Below are 19,533 nucleotides of genomic sequence, written 5' to 3'. Positions count from 1 at the left end.
TTTCATCAGTTCTAACAGTGGAGTTGCAATGGGAAGGTATCGCTTGACACCCAGTATGAACAAGAAGAATGATATACATACAGCAACCGATAACCTTTTTATAAGATACAGTATATTTAGCTTCTGAGAACTGTGTTAAGATCGACTTTCTGTGTCCTCACAATAAAGTGAGTTCAGCACTAGGAGAGTATATAACTTTTCTGGTCAAAGATTTTATTCTGTCTCTTACTTTCCCATCAACAGTGTGACGAGAAAACTCAATATGGTGTCTTAGACAAAAACCTTAACAGATGGGGGTCTGTGGTCAAGAGTGGGTCATGGTGGGAAAAACAGCCGCTATTCAGCAAGATTTATAACAGAGTTTTCAAGCAAAGATCTGTTAGTTTGCCAATGATAAGACATAGCAGTGAGGAACTTAACCATGACCACAGCCTCAACAGTAACTTACTCTGCAGGAAGAATGTAGGGAATCTCTCTGTCTACCCCCACCCCCCCTTTCTAATGTGTCTCTGAAGAGGTCATTAGCTGAGGATGTGACATCAGCTAAAGAGCTGTGTAGTCACTCATCTGTCAACCAGCATGTTATATATTTGACATTAATTCCATGGCATTAAAGCGGCACCAAACAGATTGGGATTAGAGTGCTGCCAATGTAAACCAAGGATCTTGTGACACCATTACAGTGTCATTCCCTTGTTTAATGTCACTCATGTTCAAACGTTATTAGTGACCAGTGTCACTCCTCACACATACTTTGTCTTCAAAATGTGCTTACTCTTGCGGGGAGTGAAAAGAAAGCATTTTGAGGGAGTTGAAGTTGGGAATGAGGCTTGTCATCATTCTAAATCAGCTGCTGTCTGCACTATTGGATATCAGCTTATAAAGTCTCTCTGGGCAGCTAAAGCCTTTTGTTTCGTTGGCTTCTTCTTTTTTTTGCTGCTAACTTGCCGTTTGCCCCACATATGTTAACTGATGGTCTTTAACTGTGTTTACAGAAAGTCTGAGAAAAAGCTGCAGGCTGTTCGTCGAAGCAGATAAAAAGTGTTTTGGCGCTTTGAGAGACGATGAGATAGAGAAGGGACGGTCGCAGAGGCCACAGCTCTTCCTTTGTTAGAGTTGTTTTTTACATGAAATACGCTGCATTCCGTTTTTCATCAAATTGGACGTGTTTTACTGTGAGTGAGCAGATGTGAGCCACATTAGCATCGTTAAGCATATAAGCCACCCCAATGACTGCATCATTAAAAAACTCTCCAGACGCCAATTCTTCCAATTACCCACTACTTAAGCTATGATGTGGCACAACTCTCCTCTAGATTCGAGATCTGCTTAAGATTAAGATTTATAGCTGAGTTGACTGCTTAAGGAGCAGTTAGCTCCAGAGATCAGAGACACATAAACCAATACCACAAGAGAACACAACCAGTGTTAACTAAGCACAGATGAGAAGATGGTCTCATAAAAACCACATCGCCTGACACAGGAGAAACCTCCACACTGTCATTCTGCACAAAAGTGATCCAGTGGCAGTTTGGACTTGAAATCGGAGCATGTGTGCTTCCTTTGAGTTTGTCAAAGATTTATTCAACGCCTAAAGGATTTCGGGGACATTAAGGTTGACTTTCAAACTGTTCTGAGGTGCTGCTTTTTGGTTTTTCTGTCATGGAAAATAGTTGAGTCATTTACTTGAGTATAGATTTGAAGAAATTGTACTTTACTCGAGCATTTTCATTTTCTGCTACTTAATACTATGCTTTTTACTCCACTACATCTATCTGACAGCTATAGTTTGTAGTTACATACTTAACTGAATATGAATAGTGCTGTTTTACTACTTTTACTTAAGTAAATAATTTTCATCATCCACTGGTTTTACGCTGTCATCTTCCCTCAGAGATGGGTGATAAATGACTATAGCGTAGTCATTTAGGTAACAGAGAGTTCACTGTTAACACTGTTTTGGAAGTTCAGGTCTTGAGTGGCAGGTTTTTATTGTATTCTTCCTCCCTTTCAGGCTTTTGTTTTGCCATTCACTTCTGTAAAATATGGAGGTTCTGTCGGTTTATTTTTGGCACACAAAAATGAGTAGAAATCATGCTTCTCTGGATGGAAGGAAACATAACGGTAATATAAATGATACATGTACACGATTTGTAGTTAACACACATTGGCTAAAGTTTGCTAAATCATTTGTATGATCTCGTAGGGCTGCTTTTGTTATCTTAAAGCTGGAGTTGATATCAATGGAGAAACCAGGAAGAGTAAGCTGGACTTTGAAAGTATCCAACCAAAGACTCCCCTTCAGGCCTCCCTCCAAAGCTACTCCCCAAAAACACACGAACGCACGCATCCTGACAGCGGCTGGATGACGAGGCGCTCTTTTCATAAATAGATAAATAAACACATCTGTCAAATGCTAAAATCGTATAAACTCAAGCAGAATAGCTGTCAGGAATGTAGCCGTCAGTCTTTTATTCAGAATGGGCTTCCCAGCCTGGCAGTTACAGCTCGTTGCTGTGGGTGTGTGTACTGTTTTTCTGGGTTAGCTGCTGAACAAGTCTGTCAGCTCAGAGTGTGTGTATGGGGCGCAGTGCATCACTGTCATCGCTAACCGCATCCAACTACATCAAGTCATTATCACGATGAAGGTAAACAACGAACATGACTGCTGTTGACACGCTGTCAAGCTAGCATGTTAGCAATGGGAAACTTAGTCTACACTTTCACTGTCATGCTTGTACGACTAGCACTTAGCCTTGTGGAAGACTCTGGTCATGGGCAATGAGTGCACGAGCGATGTATATGCCGGTAGGCAATTCATTCAGCCTGAACGAAATGATTGGATGGGGTTATTACAGACCTGTGACAGCCTTTCTTTCTTTTTTCTTTCCCTCTTCTTTATTTATTTTCTGTCAGAGCATTTGATTTGTTGACCGTCTTATCTAATTTGGCTTTAAAAGCAATGAGTGTTTGACACTCTCCTACCTCTCACTTACTGAAATTTCTATTTCACCACCTGTGTCTTATTTTGATGAGCTGTCACCATCCCTGATGCTAAGCTAACCAGCGTGACTAATGCCACCAAAACTGAAGAACAAGCAAAACAGAGAGGTGATTTGATATGCAGTAAAGAACATGTGTGTGTCTGATGTGCTTCAGTGTTTTCATTGCTTTCCTCCACCATTGTTGCTGTACTTCCATGTGTTGCAACTACTTAAGTCTCATCTGGAGAGTTGCATCGCAGTTTAACCGTTAGTTTAACTGCGCACAGCAAACGAAATGCCTCTGAAATATCCTTCAAACCATCAAAAGGCCAATTACAGACATGAAGACAGAGAGACACAAACACAGAGACTCATAACATAACCTATAGCAGACTTGGATTGTAAATGATGGCATGATAACATTGTATACTGCAGCTTTAACAATAAGTGAGCAAAATTTCTAAATATTGTACCTTTCAGGAGCAGACGCCATAAAGAACATCACCATAATAAATCAACGCCATCACCAGAACCAAAATGTCAGTAGCTAATTCTGCAAAATGCCAAAATATGTTCAGTGCCAATATTTAGAAATTCACACTTTGTACAATATTTACACTTGGTAACTACTGTATGGTTAAGGTTAGGCAAAGAGAGCAAATAACATATGATCATGGTCGAGGTTTGGTTTGGTTTGGCAACTAAAACACTTCAGTTGTTATGGTTAAGGGCAGACCATGGTTAAGGTTAATCACTAGTACTTCCAGGCAGGTCAGCAGCAGCATTCTGCATCACTTGTTAACAATCAAGTGATGTGATGTGAAGTGCATGAATAATTATCTCCCCCTTGGCTGGAGATTCAGTGAGTTTACAGCGTTCAGTAGTTGGAAAAGAGAAATCTTGAGTCATGAGAGAGAAGTCTGAAAGCTTGAATCTACATGAACTGCCTAAGGAGACCGGTGACGATAATAACTTTCCCTTGAGAACACAGCTGTCTTGCTTGGACAAAGTTTACCAGCAGTGGAATCTGCAACAGTAGTTTACTGCTAATCAGAAGCCAGTCTCTCAGCACAAACATTTGTTTTATTTTTTTACATTTGATGAAATCACAGGAGGGCTTGGTTGTGAGACAAGTACACACAAAGACTACCAGACAAATATTCTTTCAACAGTGAGGCTTGAGCAGGAAAATCACATTGATAGAAGAGTCTCCCTTGATCAGCTCTGTTCTCGAACCACCACCCAGAGCTGTTTACATCCCTCCACCACAAATGTGACTCAGTCACAACCACAGCGTGCTCAGTTTCCCAGAACCAAAACATTATAACAGAATCACTGAGGTGTTATCATTGGGGCAGCTCATTGGACATGATTACTCAGGAGGATTTGGCACAGAACGGCTGACTGATTAAACGCAGCCCAATAATTTCAGAGCTGGTAAAAACAGAGGTCCTTTTTGGGTATTTAAAATCACCAGGGACGATTCTCATCCTGCTCTTGTGACAGAAAACACATCTCCTCATCTCCCCTGTTGTATCCTGTGAGGCTTTTTTCACTGCCACGGAGAACATCTGGAGCCAGTCACTCCGCCACTGGCTCATGAGAGCAGCTCCTAATGGAACATGTGAATTTGTTATAAGATCCGGCCTGAACAGCTGCTATTAGCTCAATTACATATTTGGCTGGAGAGCAGCAACGTGCTAACTCTTCACGCATTCACGTGTAATTGTGTGAATTGATGTTAATGCAGCTCCTAAGAGCCAAGGCAGAGGGTCACAGAGGAAAACAAGTAGTCACATCTAACAACAAGAAGTCTGACGCCGAGACCTGAGACTCAGATGAAGGGTTTAACAAGGAGTGGGTGGGGCACTCGAGAGGGAATGAGGTACATGTAAAGAATGAAAACAAGCTCTCAGGAATCACCATTAAGAGCTGAAGGTCAAAGTTGAACGATACTGTTGCTGAACTTTGTTTCCTGAGAATATTTTGGTTTTGGAGACCATGACTCTACCTGTCTGTCTGGCCTGGGGCAGCATCACACACACACACACACACACACACACACACACACACACACACAGAAAAACATGGCGAAACACAAACCAAAGGTGTCACAGAAAACTCTCTCATGCTTCAATTTCCTTTAGAAACTTTAAGGTCAAACATGATGAAGTGTATATCTTTATAAACGAGTTAATTACATCTGCAACCACAGAGTGCATGAACAAGAATCAAAATAAACAATTAGTCCCAATTGGAAAAAATATGCATATGTGACCCAGAAATGTATTCTGTTTTGTTCACTTAATCACTCTTCCATGTCACACTGGCATGACATCTGTGCTTAGAAAGAGTAACAGGAGATAGCGATAAGGAGTAAAATGTGTTTCAATATGTGATTCTCACAGTTGCTTTCTGCAGCATTTGAAGGGAGACAAACAAATGTGATGATCGAATTTGGTGACCATGTTGCTGTTTGCTTGTTTTTTTCTGTGGAACATAGATACACGAATAGAGTTGTCCACAAATGGGCATGAAATCTTCAGCTGTCCCGGCCGATAGCCTTGGAGGGAGATTCGGTCACCATCTGTATTCTGTTTCCACTAGACTTGTCCAAATATTACCAGCCAGCGTTTTGCACTGAGCTGGACAGGGAAGCACTAATCATGGGAAAATAACGGCCTATAAACTCTTTCCTCTTTTCAAAACGACTGGGACAGAACTATCTGACTACCCTGTGTGTCCTTCATCTGTTGTCATTAGTTGATGGGTGAAATAAGCTGGACGAAAGTAGAGAGACACTCAAGTACAGAGCTGAAGTCGAGGCAACAGAGAGAGGGAAAGTGAGATGGAGCCATGGGTGAGAAAGGAAGTGGAGAATAGTGGACTGTACAGTAAACAAACAACCCCCCTTTCCACTCTGGTCGGGGAATATCCCTTCAGCATGTCCAGCTGAGCTCACACATGCATATGAACGCTACCAGAATACTGTATTTCATCACAAGGATGCAGCGCAGCCCATTCCCATCCTCCTCCTCTAAACCCTCTGTCTTGATATCCCCGTCAGCTGGCAGTGACACATACTGTACTCTGCTGCAGAACATGTAAATACAGTCTACAACCAACTGATTTACAGTCAAACACACAAACCCACAGACTCACAGTAAGTGTCACTTCTGTACACTGCCTGTCTTTTCTTAGGTAATCAAACACCATGCTAAAAGATGCACCGCAGCTGATGCAGCAAATTGGCCTCCTTGACCAATCACCTCAGTGTTGCAAGGGATTTAATGTTTTCCTGTCTAAACGTAAGCACAGATGTGCGAGAGGAGGCCTCTAACCTCAGAGCCCTATGCGGGGAGTAAAAAACGAGAAGAAAGGGTAATCACTGGAGGGAGAAAAATTTAGGTTATAGTAGACACACTAGATGACAGCGTGAGGAATTATGGACGATCTTTTGCTCACTAGTCTAAACAAGCTTGAAAGAAGAGTGCCATTTTTCTTCAGGCACTGGCATATTCCTGGCTATTCACTGCGAGAGGCACTCACAGCTATTTTCCATGTTTTCATTAAAGCTGTTTTAGGCAAGAGAGAAGAAATGTACAACTGGCTAATGTTTAAATCCATATATCGTCGTCTTTGTCAGTGTTGTCCTTTTTATCTCTGTCCAGCTTTCTATTCCTCTGTCCTTCACAGTGACTTTCTCTTTACTTTTCCATGACTGGCCCTCCCTCTTCCTTCTTCAACTCTCTATCTATCCCTCTTAATTGCTCCTGGCATCCCACCTTTTAGAGGGGGGGAAAGGGGAAAGGTCCCAGCAGACAAATCCCAGTGGGAATGTCACAGGCACATCAGGAAGCTTGTGAAATCCATCGCCACTGGCTCCTTTTCTCGCATTCCACCACACGTAAAAAGACCTCTGCCTGTATCAATCCCTCTGAATCCTAACATTAAACATGGAAGACCTTGCAAACAGAAGCCCAGCACAATGTCTCGAGTGTTAGCAAACAGTAAAATGGTTTATAGCAGCTAGCAAAGACACTAGCTGCCCTTTCACCAAACCTCAGCAGTTACAGCGTGGCCATTAGGGGGTCCGTAGGGACTCGTGAGGGACCTGTATGCTGCCCAGTCGCTCGTATAATTGTGCTTCCGTAAACAACAAGGCCTATCAGTCACTGGGAAAACTAAAATACCCTCCCTCCTGAAAAGCACCCAAACAAAACACCAAAATAAGACATGGAGCTGAAACTCACAGTGACCTGCTGATCTCTGGAGTCCCACAGTGCTGATCGGTACTGACACACAACTATGTACAGACACACCGGCGGCATTATTCTCATTCTCTACAAATTTCTCAAAACTAGTTTCAAAACGAGCTACAACTAGAGCTTCATGATATTGCATACACATACTGGATCTGCTTGTTTCAACACATTGCTGAAGTTACAATTATGTTGATTGAAATATTCTTTCGTAAAATGGAAAGAATTTTGCATCATTTTATACACATTCCCCTGTAATTCATCCTGGCGCTTTTGATGTCTTTGGAAACTTTGGCATCTTCACTAGAATTTACAAGTTCTGTGGGTTTGAGCAAAGCTTACATCTGACCTGCCAAAGGGTTTGTGGGACTGACGAGCGATCTCCTCACAGCGAGGGTATTTGGTCAAGGCGAGTGAGCGCTTGATTTGAAACCCCTCTGCTGAGACAGCTTTGATTACAACTGCACATTTCTGACAAACGAAACAACTGTCCCATCTGGATCTGTCTGGACATAAACTGCAAAGTAACTTGATGCCTTAAGCGGTTCTGGGTCGCAATCAAATGAAAACTGTTTAATCAGAAGTCGAGCCTCATCGGGACGCCGATGAAAACATGAGAAAGCGACTGACTTTGACCAGAAGGATGTCTGACTGGGAACTTTGTGACTCTGGAGATTTCTTCTGTCCCCTCTGGCTGTCAGCTGGGTCTATTTCTGATCTACTAAGCTGTGAGGGCAAAGAGAGGGGTTGCCTGAAAAATGAGGAGTCAAACATGGCTTTGGAGGAATTTATCCCACTCCCCAGCGGGTGTGTGAGTGAGGGTGTGTGCACATGCCTATACATGTAAGTACGTAGGCCAATGTGATTATTCTGCCACTGCAATCCCTCAAGGTGGAAGGGGAAACCCTGCAGTTCTCATTTAGAACACTTTTCAAATAAAATTAAAATTCCCTTCGTTTCTTTGACTTTTCACCATGGAGCAAATAAGCTGAAGGGGCCAGCTGGTTTGTATCTGTGCACAGTCTGCTGATGCACTCATGATACCCCATTTACTGAAACCTGCTCTGAACTTGCACCACGGCACACTGAAACAGGATCCAGCTGCTGGTGCGCTTGTGACCTGACATTTAATTGCTTGCAATGGAACAAGCAGCTTGGAAATGTGGTTTCTGGAGGAGGGGAGGTGGCAGAGGTGGTGGTGGCGGGGGTAGGATTGGGGAAAAGAGATGGATGACTGACACATAGACATGGAAGCTCAGAAACCGAGGAAGACATTAAGTTTCTGCATTTGAATTTCTCCGAACCGCACATAATTGGTTGCAGAGCTTGAGTGACATCAGAGCGTTGACTTCCACTCGTGGCCTTACTGAAAGATCCAGAGTGTTGTTCAAAACAGAATAGAGATCATACATGGAGCTTTACACACAATACAGCACGAACTTGTAAGATAGAAATCTAAATGAAAAAGCATTATGATTATGCTTTCATAATGAGTATTCTTATCGTCACTGTGCATCTTAATCTGTTGGGATCTCAGGCATCTGTTGGGGCTGCGGTGTAAGGTGTGACAGACATTGCGGGAACAGTCAGAGGTTGAAGTATGTGCTACTGCGTCCCATTGTAAAACTGAACAAGCCAGCTCGAACGGCAGAGCAGCTGAGATGATTTATGGATAATAAACATTAGATGGCAGAACGCCAAATGCATTAACAACACAGCTCAGATCTAAGAAACATGCTTGGCTTGTTGCTAAATCCAGCTGCTTTGATTCTGGCGAGTATGTGCTACAGCAATGCTTTGAATTAACGTTTTTTTGTGAGTGCAGTCAAAGATTTACACTTTACAAGATGTGCTAAACAGGAATAGGTTTGTGTTAACAGGATTTAACAGGGAGTCTGTTACACAAATCCAATCAGCAATTCACTTTAAAAAAAAAGTCAAAATGTTTTTGTTTTGTTTTGTTTTGTTTTGTTTTTTGAAGTTGGCCGAATAAGACACCAGGACAAGACAACGGGACAAGAGCCAGGAAACAACTTAGACCTTACACAACATGGATGTCGTCTCTGGAACATTACCCATAGGTTTCTGAAGAACCACTGTGAAGCTCGGTGACGTAGCTCTGGCTGTCACCATCTTGGCAGTGCCTGATTCAGCCTAACTGCCGGCTAATCCAAAAATGGCTAAAGCGATGGAGCATGGGTGGAGCTGAAGCAGGCCAAATGAAGCCTGGTTGCTGAACCTGAAGTCGTTCACCTCCCGGTTTTAGCTTCATCCTTATAATCCATATTTCCAAAAAGTCAAACTATTCCTTTAAATGATTGTCATCTGCATGCACCAGTGCCAGTTAACGTTGCTCCAACTTGCTCTTTTACGTTCATGACAACATTGAGCTGACTGTACCGCTAAAAGGAAAGACACTTTGAACCGTTAATGCCATCATTTGGTTTGGTTTGAATCAGATGTGAGGGACTAATTGTTCTTATGAGCTCAGCATTTCTTGAGTGGTATGCTCTTTAAGAATAAACACTGTAAGGAATAATAAAAAAAAGAGGAAGCCAGACTTTGTTTCAAATCACTTCCAGTCACGCTAGCCCTACTGTCTGGTTGACTGAGCTGGTACTCTGCCTATTTCGTCTGAGTCTTTCTCTTTGTAAAACACTGTCTGACTGGAAGTATAAGACAGTTACTGAGAGAGAAAGTGAGTTAAGGTCAAACGTGGAAAATGAGAAGGAGGACTAAAAAGAAGAAGGAACACAAGTGAAAAGTAGATGGCACGTTTCAGGTCCAAGCTTGTCCCGTGCCCTTCTCCTCAATCTCACCTTATCAACGTCCTGGCAGCACGTTTTTTAACAAATTATTCCAGGATGCAGAACGGGGCCAAAACTTGGAGATCTGGCATTCATTTACATTCTTACTGGTTTGTGCTTCTTTTGCTCTTTTTTTTCCATCAAGAACAGAGAGTGAGATGGAATTTCAAGGGGCCAAAAAGAAACAGAGCAGGAATCAGTCAAGCAACAAAATCCCTGAGTGAGCGTCCCACAGGGATCCGTGTGGCTGCCGTGTGGTTGTAATGTCTTTGTCCGCCCATCTCCTCTGATTACCATCATGTCTCTAGAGAGGTGCATGAGGGCAGAATTCGTGTGTGTTCATGTGTTTGCATAAATGTCAATGAGTGTGTTTGTAAAAGTATGTCTGAAAGATAATACCACAGCATTTCTGATGTAATGTGGAGAAAAAAAGTGTCATATAACTTTAAGATGAAATTATATACCTAGCAGATCAATAGAAATCCAATATTCACTTCTTTTTGCTCTGTTTTGGTCTCTACCACCATTTTATTCACTGGCAACCGAGCAACACTACAGAGGTGGATGACAATTGTATGTGGGTCAGACACCTCTGGCATTACATGTTGTCATTGTTTCCATTCTTAATACAAAAATATTCATTAGTGCAGCTTTGATATTTCTGATTAAGTGTATCTATAAATGTTTAAAGGTAGTCTCACATCATTTAGTTTTAAGCATCTACCTGGTTAACTTTTGTACATGTCAAAACCTTTTCACAGTCACTCTTGCATACAAATGCTGTTAGGACAAATCTTCCATGATAGATGCACAATAACTATACATTGCAGGAAAAATGGACAAACCCCAGAAAACTGCAGTTCAGCCTCATTATCCTCTCAAGTGGAGAGAGATGTGTGTGTACGTGTGTGAAAGTGTGAGGGTATGCAAAGCCTCTAACTGACAAACGCTCAGACACATGCACAGATGCCTTCAGGGGCCAAGCCTTGGTTGACATTGTGTGTTAATTCTGGCATCGCACAGAGTGAACACATCATCCGGAGGGTTGAATGAGACGGTTACAGCCCCATGCAGTCGAGAGGGGTGTCAGGATCACACTCCAAACCAAGTTCTCAAATCTGGTTCTCATTAGGCCTGTAGTCTGCCAGTGCAGGAGTGAACACATCCTGACTGCAGCCACACTCACCCAACAAAGCTTCAGCACGAAGATGCAGCCAAGCCAAGAGAAATAGACTGGGTCACCAGTCGAGTGCCCACTGACCTGAAACACCCCTGCAGCAGATGGAAACCTCTGGGTGAAAACTGCAGATGTAAACATAAAGTCACATGCATGAACACACACACACACACGTGAACACACACATGCACACACACAGATCATTGGTGTTTCTCTGTCCAAGGTGTTATCTGCTGTTATCACTGCAATTGGAGCAATAGGGGGTCATTTCCTGCGAGAACGGAGCTTAATTGTGATGACTCATTCCTCCTCGATGCAGCTCCCTGCAACCGCTCAACCACCGTCAGAAGACCAATTCACCCCTTTCCCACAATCCCTCCCTCCCTCCCTCCCTCAACTTCTCCTCTGAACTCATTCCTCAACCCATCCCTCCTTCTGAAGCCACCGTGTCCTGCGAGCACTTCAAAAGAACACAGATCCTCATAAATCGCCCTTGAGTGGCCCCCAAACCACAGCAAGTTGGCTGGAAAATCCAAACAAACAATACGCTGATGAGGGGGTTGGACTGTCTTAGCAATGCAATGCAGCCCCCTGAGCCCATCGAGTGATTGGATACTGGAAAGTAAACATCATGCTTCAGTGAGGCTATATGGAAATATGGAGAGGGGAGGATAAAATTGAAGAAGAGAGGGACAATCTACTGCTGGGACAGAATAAATGACCAAAAAAGAGATAGAATTGCAGCAGTGAGGAATGTTTTCTTATCGTCACAGAGCTGGTCTGGCTAGTCTGATTTTGAGGACTTATCAGTGGATTGGGCCTGAAGACTGAGTGGTGATAGATTGCAGGAGGGGTCAGCAGTGTGATAGCCTTAGAAAGACCCCAGTCTGAAGTGTTTAGGTGATGAGGAAGAGGACTACAGAGAACTTGGCAAGCAAAGCCTATTTAGATGGTGCTTTAAAGCCCAGTATGCCAAACTCATATCTTTGGCCTCTTAGCTAATCAAAAACTCAACTCTTATGAATGTCTGACAGGCAGAAGTTGAAGCTGTGAAATAGCATCTGGGATATTTTAAAGTTTTATTGCACTGAGACGAAATATGGGTCAGGTTCATACACAGGCCAAAATTACCCCTCAAAAGTGACACAAGAGTTATGTTTCCAACACTCAAACCATAGGTGGTCCTGAGTTTCAGACTTTTGACAGCCATGTCCATCACATGTCCCTCCACACAACCTGTGAAATATCAAGGCTGGAAAAACACAACAGCTGAAATGAGCAGCCATGACTTAGAGAAGCCATCATAACATCACTACACAGGTAGAATCAAATCAGCAGGGCTGCTGTGGGTTGACCACAAAAATAAACCCCTTGTGCACCACAAACAGGTCCTGTTGGTCACATAACTGGTCCATCAAGGTCAACATTACCTCCACACCCAAGAGGAGCTGGCTCAGCTGAAAGGCAGCAGTGTGTGTGGCCGAAAACATACATTAAGAGTGCTGGAGAGGGAAATCCATGCGGGGAGTGTTTCCAATGATGCTGTACACAAAGTGGAGCTTAAAAAAGACATGATGAAAATTAGAGTGACGCATGAAAAACATCAGTAAAGAGAGATTATACAGCAACAGGAAAACACACTTGGTCACGAATCATGTAAATGATCAAGAAGAAGAGATGAAAGGGGACAGCTCTTCCTTCCTGTGCAGAGTTTTGTGAGCCCTGTCCGTCTGTTAGACCGCTCATCCTCAGTGTCAGACCCCTGTTTCTCTCTGAGGCTTTGATGTGAGGCTTCTGCATTCACCTCGACAGGATATTACTCTTTAATGATCTCCTGACAGGGCTCCCTCCTACACACAGCGGTGCAGACAGCAGGGAGTGTGGGTGAAACATGTAACATTTATACACACACTCAAACACACAAACAGATGCATGTGCATGCACACACGTGCAAATATTATAAGACTATCCGTACACATTAAGGGTGTGCTGGGAAAAAAAAGGAAAATTAATTAGTGGACACAATACAGTAAATAACACCTCAACCCTCTCGTTTCCAGGTGACACAAATAAGCCATAGTCATTTTTTGTGATTGCAGAAGTTCATGTTTTTATTGAAGCCAACGGCTCAGACGATCCCATTTTTTGTGCAAGGCCCTGAGCATGTTTCCAGTAAGCTGGCTCAGGGTGTTGTGACTATTTGATCTGCTGATTCAGTGATGTGTGTTAGTATGTCAGCAGCCACACTTCACTGACATTATGACTGACACCTGTCACACAAGAACACCAAGTTTAATGAAGACAGAAAGTCAGAGTAAAATATACGACAGCAAAGGAAAGAAAGAAAGAATGAAAAGAAAGAAAGAAAGACACAAACAAACAAAAAGGGTGCACACACAGAGACTGACACAAGGGAGCCAGAGGAGTCTTCAGCTAAACCAGGTAATCCTACAACAAGCAGGTTTAGTTGAAGGAAACCTCTGTTTGAATAGTCAAACACTGTAGCGTCACAGATCAGAGGAACAACCGGATAAAGAGCAGGATTTCCAACTGCCAAAACTGTGGCTTAAGAAAGTTGCTGGAGTAGCTCTCCTGAGTAAAGGAGATGTAACAGTAAATGCAAAGTCACAGCTGTGTCAGATGCGTTCAGGGGACAATGAGTTTGTTTTTCTGTATGTGCACTATGAACAATCAGGACAAGGCGTGCATCACACCAAGCACTGGCTCTGAAAGACACAACAAACACATAAAAGTTTTACTTGAGGCTCATACAGCATCCCTCTCACCTCCCCCTGCATTGTTTTGTGCAGGCCCTGCAGGGGAGGCTTCGCAGGTGAGCCGCTGAAGCATGTCAAAGCATGCTGCAATCTCACTGACAGGCTCTGGGAACTGGGATGCCATCACTACCACATGAACCATGTGAATCATTTTACTTCACTGTCTGCATAAGTGGGGGTTGTAGAATAGATAATCATGGGAATAATAAATCTAGATACGAAGGTACTTGAGAAACAAGGAAGCTCAGTGCATATATTTCAACTGAGTTTGGGGAATTGTTACTGGGCCGTGTCCTTTCAAAACTGGTTCGTCCAGTGAAATGGGATACAAAACTGACGCAGTTTATTTCTTAGGAAAGTTGGAAAGTTTATCTGGAACACAGGAACACCTGGAAATGAACTTCCTCGTAAATTACTATTTTCTATACTGTTCTCAGTGCACTTTCTGACGTTAGCAACGTTTTCGCAATCTTGCAAATGTTTTCTGTTCCCAAGCTGATGACAATGGCAACATCTGTAGTCTTTTTGTAGCCAACACTTTGTATATGGCATGTCGATATCACATGCACCTTAGATGTGAGGATAAATGGAGAAGGGGGCCAGTGTAAGCAAAGTTAACTACTTTTCTCTTGCTGTCATTGTTATCATTGCACATAGAACAGGAGAGTCTCCATGATGTCATCAGGAAGATTTAGTTTTAATCACCCATCTGTGTTAGCATGTCAATGAACTTTGAAATACAAAGAAGTGTCACGGTTACAACTGTTGCAGCTGTGCAATCTGAGCCACTGATTACACCGACGGGCATCAATGACATGCTAATGTGATGATCACTCCAGCTCCCTCTCATCTGTCAGTCATCAAGAACACATTTTATGAACTTACAGTTTGCAGCCTGTAGAATGCACACAAATGTATGAGTGAGAGAGAGAGAGAGAGAGAGAGAGAGGAAGAGAGGGGGAGAGAGAGTTCGGGTTAAGACCAACCCCCTTTTTAGCAGTTGCATGTTTGAACTAAGGTCTTCCTTCACTCCCTCTGCCTTGTCAGTTTGACTGTGAGTCACTTGGAGCTCTTGTTTGGATTCTCCTCACTGAGAAGCTGATGAAGTGCAGGATAAGAGCAACGCTGCAACAATTCCAAGGTAGTTTGTGTGTGTGTGTGTGTGTGTGTGTGTGTGTGTGTGTGTGTGTGTGTGTGTGTGTGTGTGATTGTAGTTTGTGATATATGATTTTATTATTGGTAAATACTGCTTCAGATCATTTTCATATGGTTGTGTTGTTACACAGAACAGAATGTTAGGAGAATCACTACCTCTTATAGTTTGGGGATTTTTGTGATTTGTGCTAGTCTGGATAATTTACTGTTATGTTTACACCTGAGAATAAGAAAGGCTGCTGAAACATTGCAACTAATCTTTATAGGAGATTGCATTGAAAACAATATGTAACAGGAAAAAAAAAAAATTGAAAATCAACTTTATCAAATTCTGATATTTGAATTAAATATTAGTCTGTTTTTTTTTTTTTAAAAGAAAACTCGTAACACAAATGCAGGTGTTTTTGTCGTGATTGTAACATATTCTCTGGATCAAATCTCATCATGTGTAACTGACACTGCAGATACTGATTTTCATTCATGATCTCATGATCCCGACACACATCTGTTTGAACCAATATGGACAAATTATCTTCATCTCCCGAGTTCTTGGCAACACATTGAATGGGTTAAAGTCTCCAGACCATTTGTTAAATGTTAACATATGACTCACGCGACAGAGGCTGAGAGGAATGCAGCCCTAATCACCTCTGATTGTTTTCAACATTCAGCTAAATAACTGAACCACAACTTTCAACGTATTTCTGATTAGAATTTGCAAAAGCCAAAAACTGCACGCGTGCTGTTTAAGTGTATTTGTGTGTGTGGGACACTTCAGAAAACACCTCATCTATGCTGTGAAAAGCAGCTGCATGTGTGCCAAATTAAGTGCACATGTTGTGATGGTTCTTGTCTAACAACCTCACGATGACTGACACACACTTTAAACACAGTTGGAAAGACTAAATGTTTGTTTGACAGTAAAATGGTCCGTCTGTCCTTTCAGCCCTCGGTATCACATTCATTCATTTTCACCTCAAGTCTCGAGGTCGTGACTGTAATTTAAGTTTCATTATCACAACTTACACTCAAAGGAAAGCATTGATGCATTGAACTTATCTACCACAGTATGCTTCAGATTTTCAGTTTGAATATTCGCCCCACCAGCCTACACTTCGCTTTTCAGTGGAATTTTGGTTTATGAAGTTTGACTCATTGCATTTAATGTGACTAAATGTCAGCCTCACATAACTTCATCCTAAACTCTTTCAGAATGCATGCATGTGTCACTTACTTTAATTCAGAGTCGAAGAATTGTACTTTCTTGTACTTAAGTAAAAGAAGCGATAGAAATACTCTGTTACAAGTGAAAGGCATGCATTCACTTAAGTAGAAGAAAAAAGGTTTAGCATCAAAATACAATTAAAGTACAGAAAGTAAAAGTACTTGTTATGCAGAATGGCATATTTCAGAGTAATATATATCATTTTTCATCACTTTAATGCTGAAGCTGGTAAAGGTAGTTTAACCACTTTATGTAGTCTATTTGCTGGGTAGGCTGTGAAGTGTAAAGTCACAGAAATTTAAGAAGCTCAAAATTGCGCTTAAGTTCAGCACATAAGTAAATGTATTAGTTACTTTCCACCACTACATTAATTTAATATGATGTTCTGAAGTGAGTTATGGCTTCAGCTGTCAGTAGCTCTTCATCCATTCTTTCCATCATTTTTTCCGTTTTCCTCTTTTCTGTCTGCAGTGTCTGGACCCTGCAGGGCAAACAGAGCTCAAGAGCACCGTCTTCTGGACAAAAAGAAAACATCTTGGGATTCTGGTGGATTACGCTGCATCTGCAGTTTCATGTAGTCCCTCCATTTTTTGAAGGACCTCAGACATTTCTTTGTGTATCTTTTTGTACTTGGACAAATTCTTCACAGCTCCTACTGCCAAAAGCATGTCAAGAAAAATGACTTTATAGCCACTGACTGCAGGCAGAATAGAAGAAAAGCAACATAAAGCATGGAGGCTTCAAGTTTTGCTCATGCAGGGACTCTCCGCTCTACGCCCACATTCCCCACCTCCCCTACCCCCCCACCTCATGGCTACTTGCAATTCTTCTGGGAGTACCAGGATAACTCTGTCCTTGTGGAGCATTACAACTACACCGGCAAGCTGCAGAAAGACCGCTACCGTGAGGGGCTTAAACCTGAGGGCATTGCGTTCCTGGTGGTGTGTCTCCTCATCGTCCTGGAGAACGCTGTAGTTCTCATTGCCATTTGGAGGAACAAGAAGTTCCACCTGCCTATGTATTACCTGCTTGGTAATCTGACTCTGTCTGATCTGCTGGCTGGGATTACATATATGGCCAACATCATCATGTCCGGGCCTAACACTTTGAAACTGACGCCATTGCTATGGTTCCTCAGGGAAGGAGGGGTCTTCATCACTCTGGCTGCCTCGGTAATTAGTCTGCTGGCCATTGCAATTGAACGGCATGTTACTATGGTGACTATGAGGCCATATCATGGGGCAAAGCGGGGACGGATGTTGGCACTGATTGGTGCAAGTTGGGCCCTCGCAGTGTTTTTGGGGGTCCTACCAATTTTGGGATGGAATTGCATCCACAGACTGGACCAGTGCTCAACAGTCCTCCCGCTGTATGCCAAGAGCTACATTCTCTTCTGTGTATCTGTGTTCAGTGCAGTGCTCCTGGCCATTGTGGTCCTTTACGCCAGAGTTTTTCGCATTGTCCGAACCAACACGCAGCGCCAGCGGCTGGGCCTGTCAGGCAGCATGAGGAAGGGCTTAGCTAGGAAGTCGCAGAAGTACATTGCCCTGCTCAAGACAGTCACCATTGTGCTGGGTGTCTTCATCGCCTGTTGGCTGCCCCTCTTCCTGCTCCTCCTCTTGGATTTTTTCTGTCCCACCCGCAGTTGTGGCCTACTCTACAAGGCTGATTACTTCCTGGGAGTAGCGATGGTCAACTCACTCCTTAACCCCATCATCTACACTCTGACCAGTAAGGACATGAGGAGAGCTATTCTGAGGCTTCTCTGTCGGCCGTGTCTGATGACCAGAGATGGCCAGGTGAAGAAGATTGGGATGCCATTCCTGGAGTGCAGTTTCAGTAAAACTGAGGTGGCATCCCAGAAGCTAGAGGGGGGAGCGGAGACGACCATTTCCTCTGGGAACGTTATCACCACCCCATCTCCCATCAAGGCCCTTTACCCCAAACTCTTCAAGTCATAAAGATTAATACTGAATGGGTTTTCCACTGAACAGAGGACATGTAGCACATCATCTATAGACAAGGAGCAGTTGTGGTATTCTCACATTTGGAGCATAGCCAGAAACAGAAGGTGAATGAAATATCATGGAGGCACAAGAGACTCAAATTTAGACTGTCTCACCTTGACAAAGAAGATGTGGTGCAGTTATAGCAATATAACCACATGAAAGAACTTCATTGTGAGATGGCTACAAAACAAAATGCCACAAGGATGCCACTCAAATGTGAACAAGCAGACTTGCTAGTGATGAGTCTCACCAACTAATTTGCACTGATATATCACAATGAATGAATGGAGCAGCCTTGGATTCCATTTTCCTGTGGGTCTGTAGTTTGTGTTGAAGTCTGGAAGGAGATTCGTGTAAAGTCAAAGACTCTTGTGACTGAAAAAATGTAACTTTCTCTCCCAGACCTGTTGTGTTAATCGTGGCTGGATTTGTTACTGAAGAGCCTTAAACTCTTCTAATATATGCAGTGTGTATCTGCAGACACCAGGATTTCGCTGGTTCGAGAACCCCACGGTGTGCTAGATTTGTTCAGATAAAACAGTGTAGAGCACTCCTGCATATATGTGCGTACGTGGCGCAGGGAGATGCACAGGGAGACAAAAACATACTAGGAAAGAAAGAGGTGGCACCCACTTTCAGCTGCTCTTACAAACACAGCTCAGTGAAGAATGCTGAGGCATAGATGTGGGCTGCAAGCACAGCATTGAAATCCCCCATTGTTTTGAAAAGACAGATGGTTAACCTATCTGATGCCGAGTGGAAAGGTTTTGGGTTTTGCGTCAGTTTTTTTAAATGTCAGTCTGGCATCTGTAGGAAAACTGCTACAGGAAAAAACTGCAATGAGATGTCATCATATAATGTGATTCAAATCTTTCCATCATGACATGCTGATAGTTTGCACTACTTGAAAGCATAGGCCCAGTAAGTTATTTCTTCAAAGATTTAAATGTCAGCTTGCTAATAAAGTTGTGGGTGTATTAATCATCATGCAGATGCATGAGGATTTTTAGGGACAAGAATGTGCCTGCACTTGTAAGCTAAATCATGCAGAATCGGTGCAATTATTCCAGTACGTCCCTTCACTATCCATCACGATAACAGAATATTTCTGGTAAGAGTATAAGGTACTGAATTTTT

General features: G+C 42.7%; 1 protein-coding gene across 1 annotated transcript; it reads left to right on the top strand.

Annotated features, from left to right (window-relative positions):
- Positions 1–17,038: 17,038 nt before the first annotated feature.
- s1pr5b (sphingosine-1-phosphate receptor 5b) lies at positions 17,039–18,483 on the top strand. The gene has a single exon (XM_076728204.1). The coding sequence runs from the start codon at positions 17,119–17,121 to the stop codon at positions 18,346–18,348; it is 1,230 nt and encodes a 409-aa protein (XP_076584319.1). The 5' UTR covers positions 17,039–17,118; the 3' UTR covers positions 18,349–18,483.
- Positions 18,484–19,533: the final 1,050 nt, after the last annotated feature.

This window comes from Chaetodon auriga, chromosome 4 (assembly GCF_051107435.1).
Source record: "Chaetodon auriga isolate fChaAug3 chromosome 4, fChaAug3.hap1, whole genome shotgun sequence".
NCBI lineage: Eukaryota > Metazoa > Chordata > Actinopteri > Chaetodontiformes > Chaetodontidae > Chaetodon > Chaetodon auriga.
The sequence above is the reverse complement of the archived record's forward strand: the minus strand, read 5'-3'. Positions and strand labels throughout refer to the sequence as shown.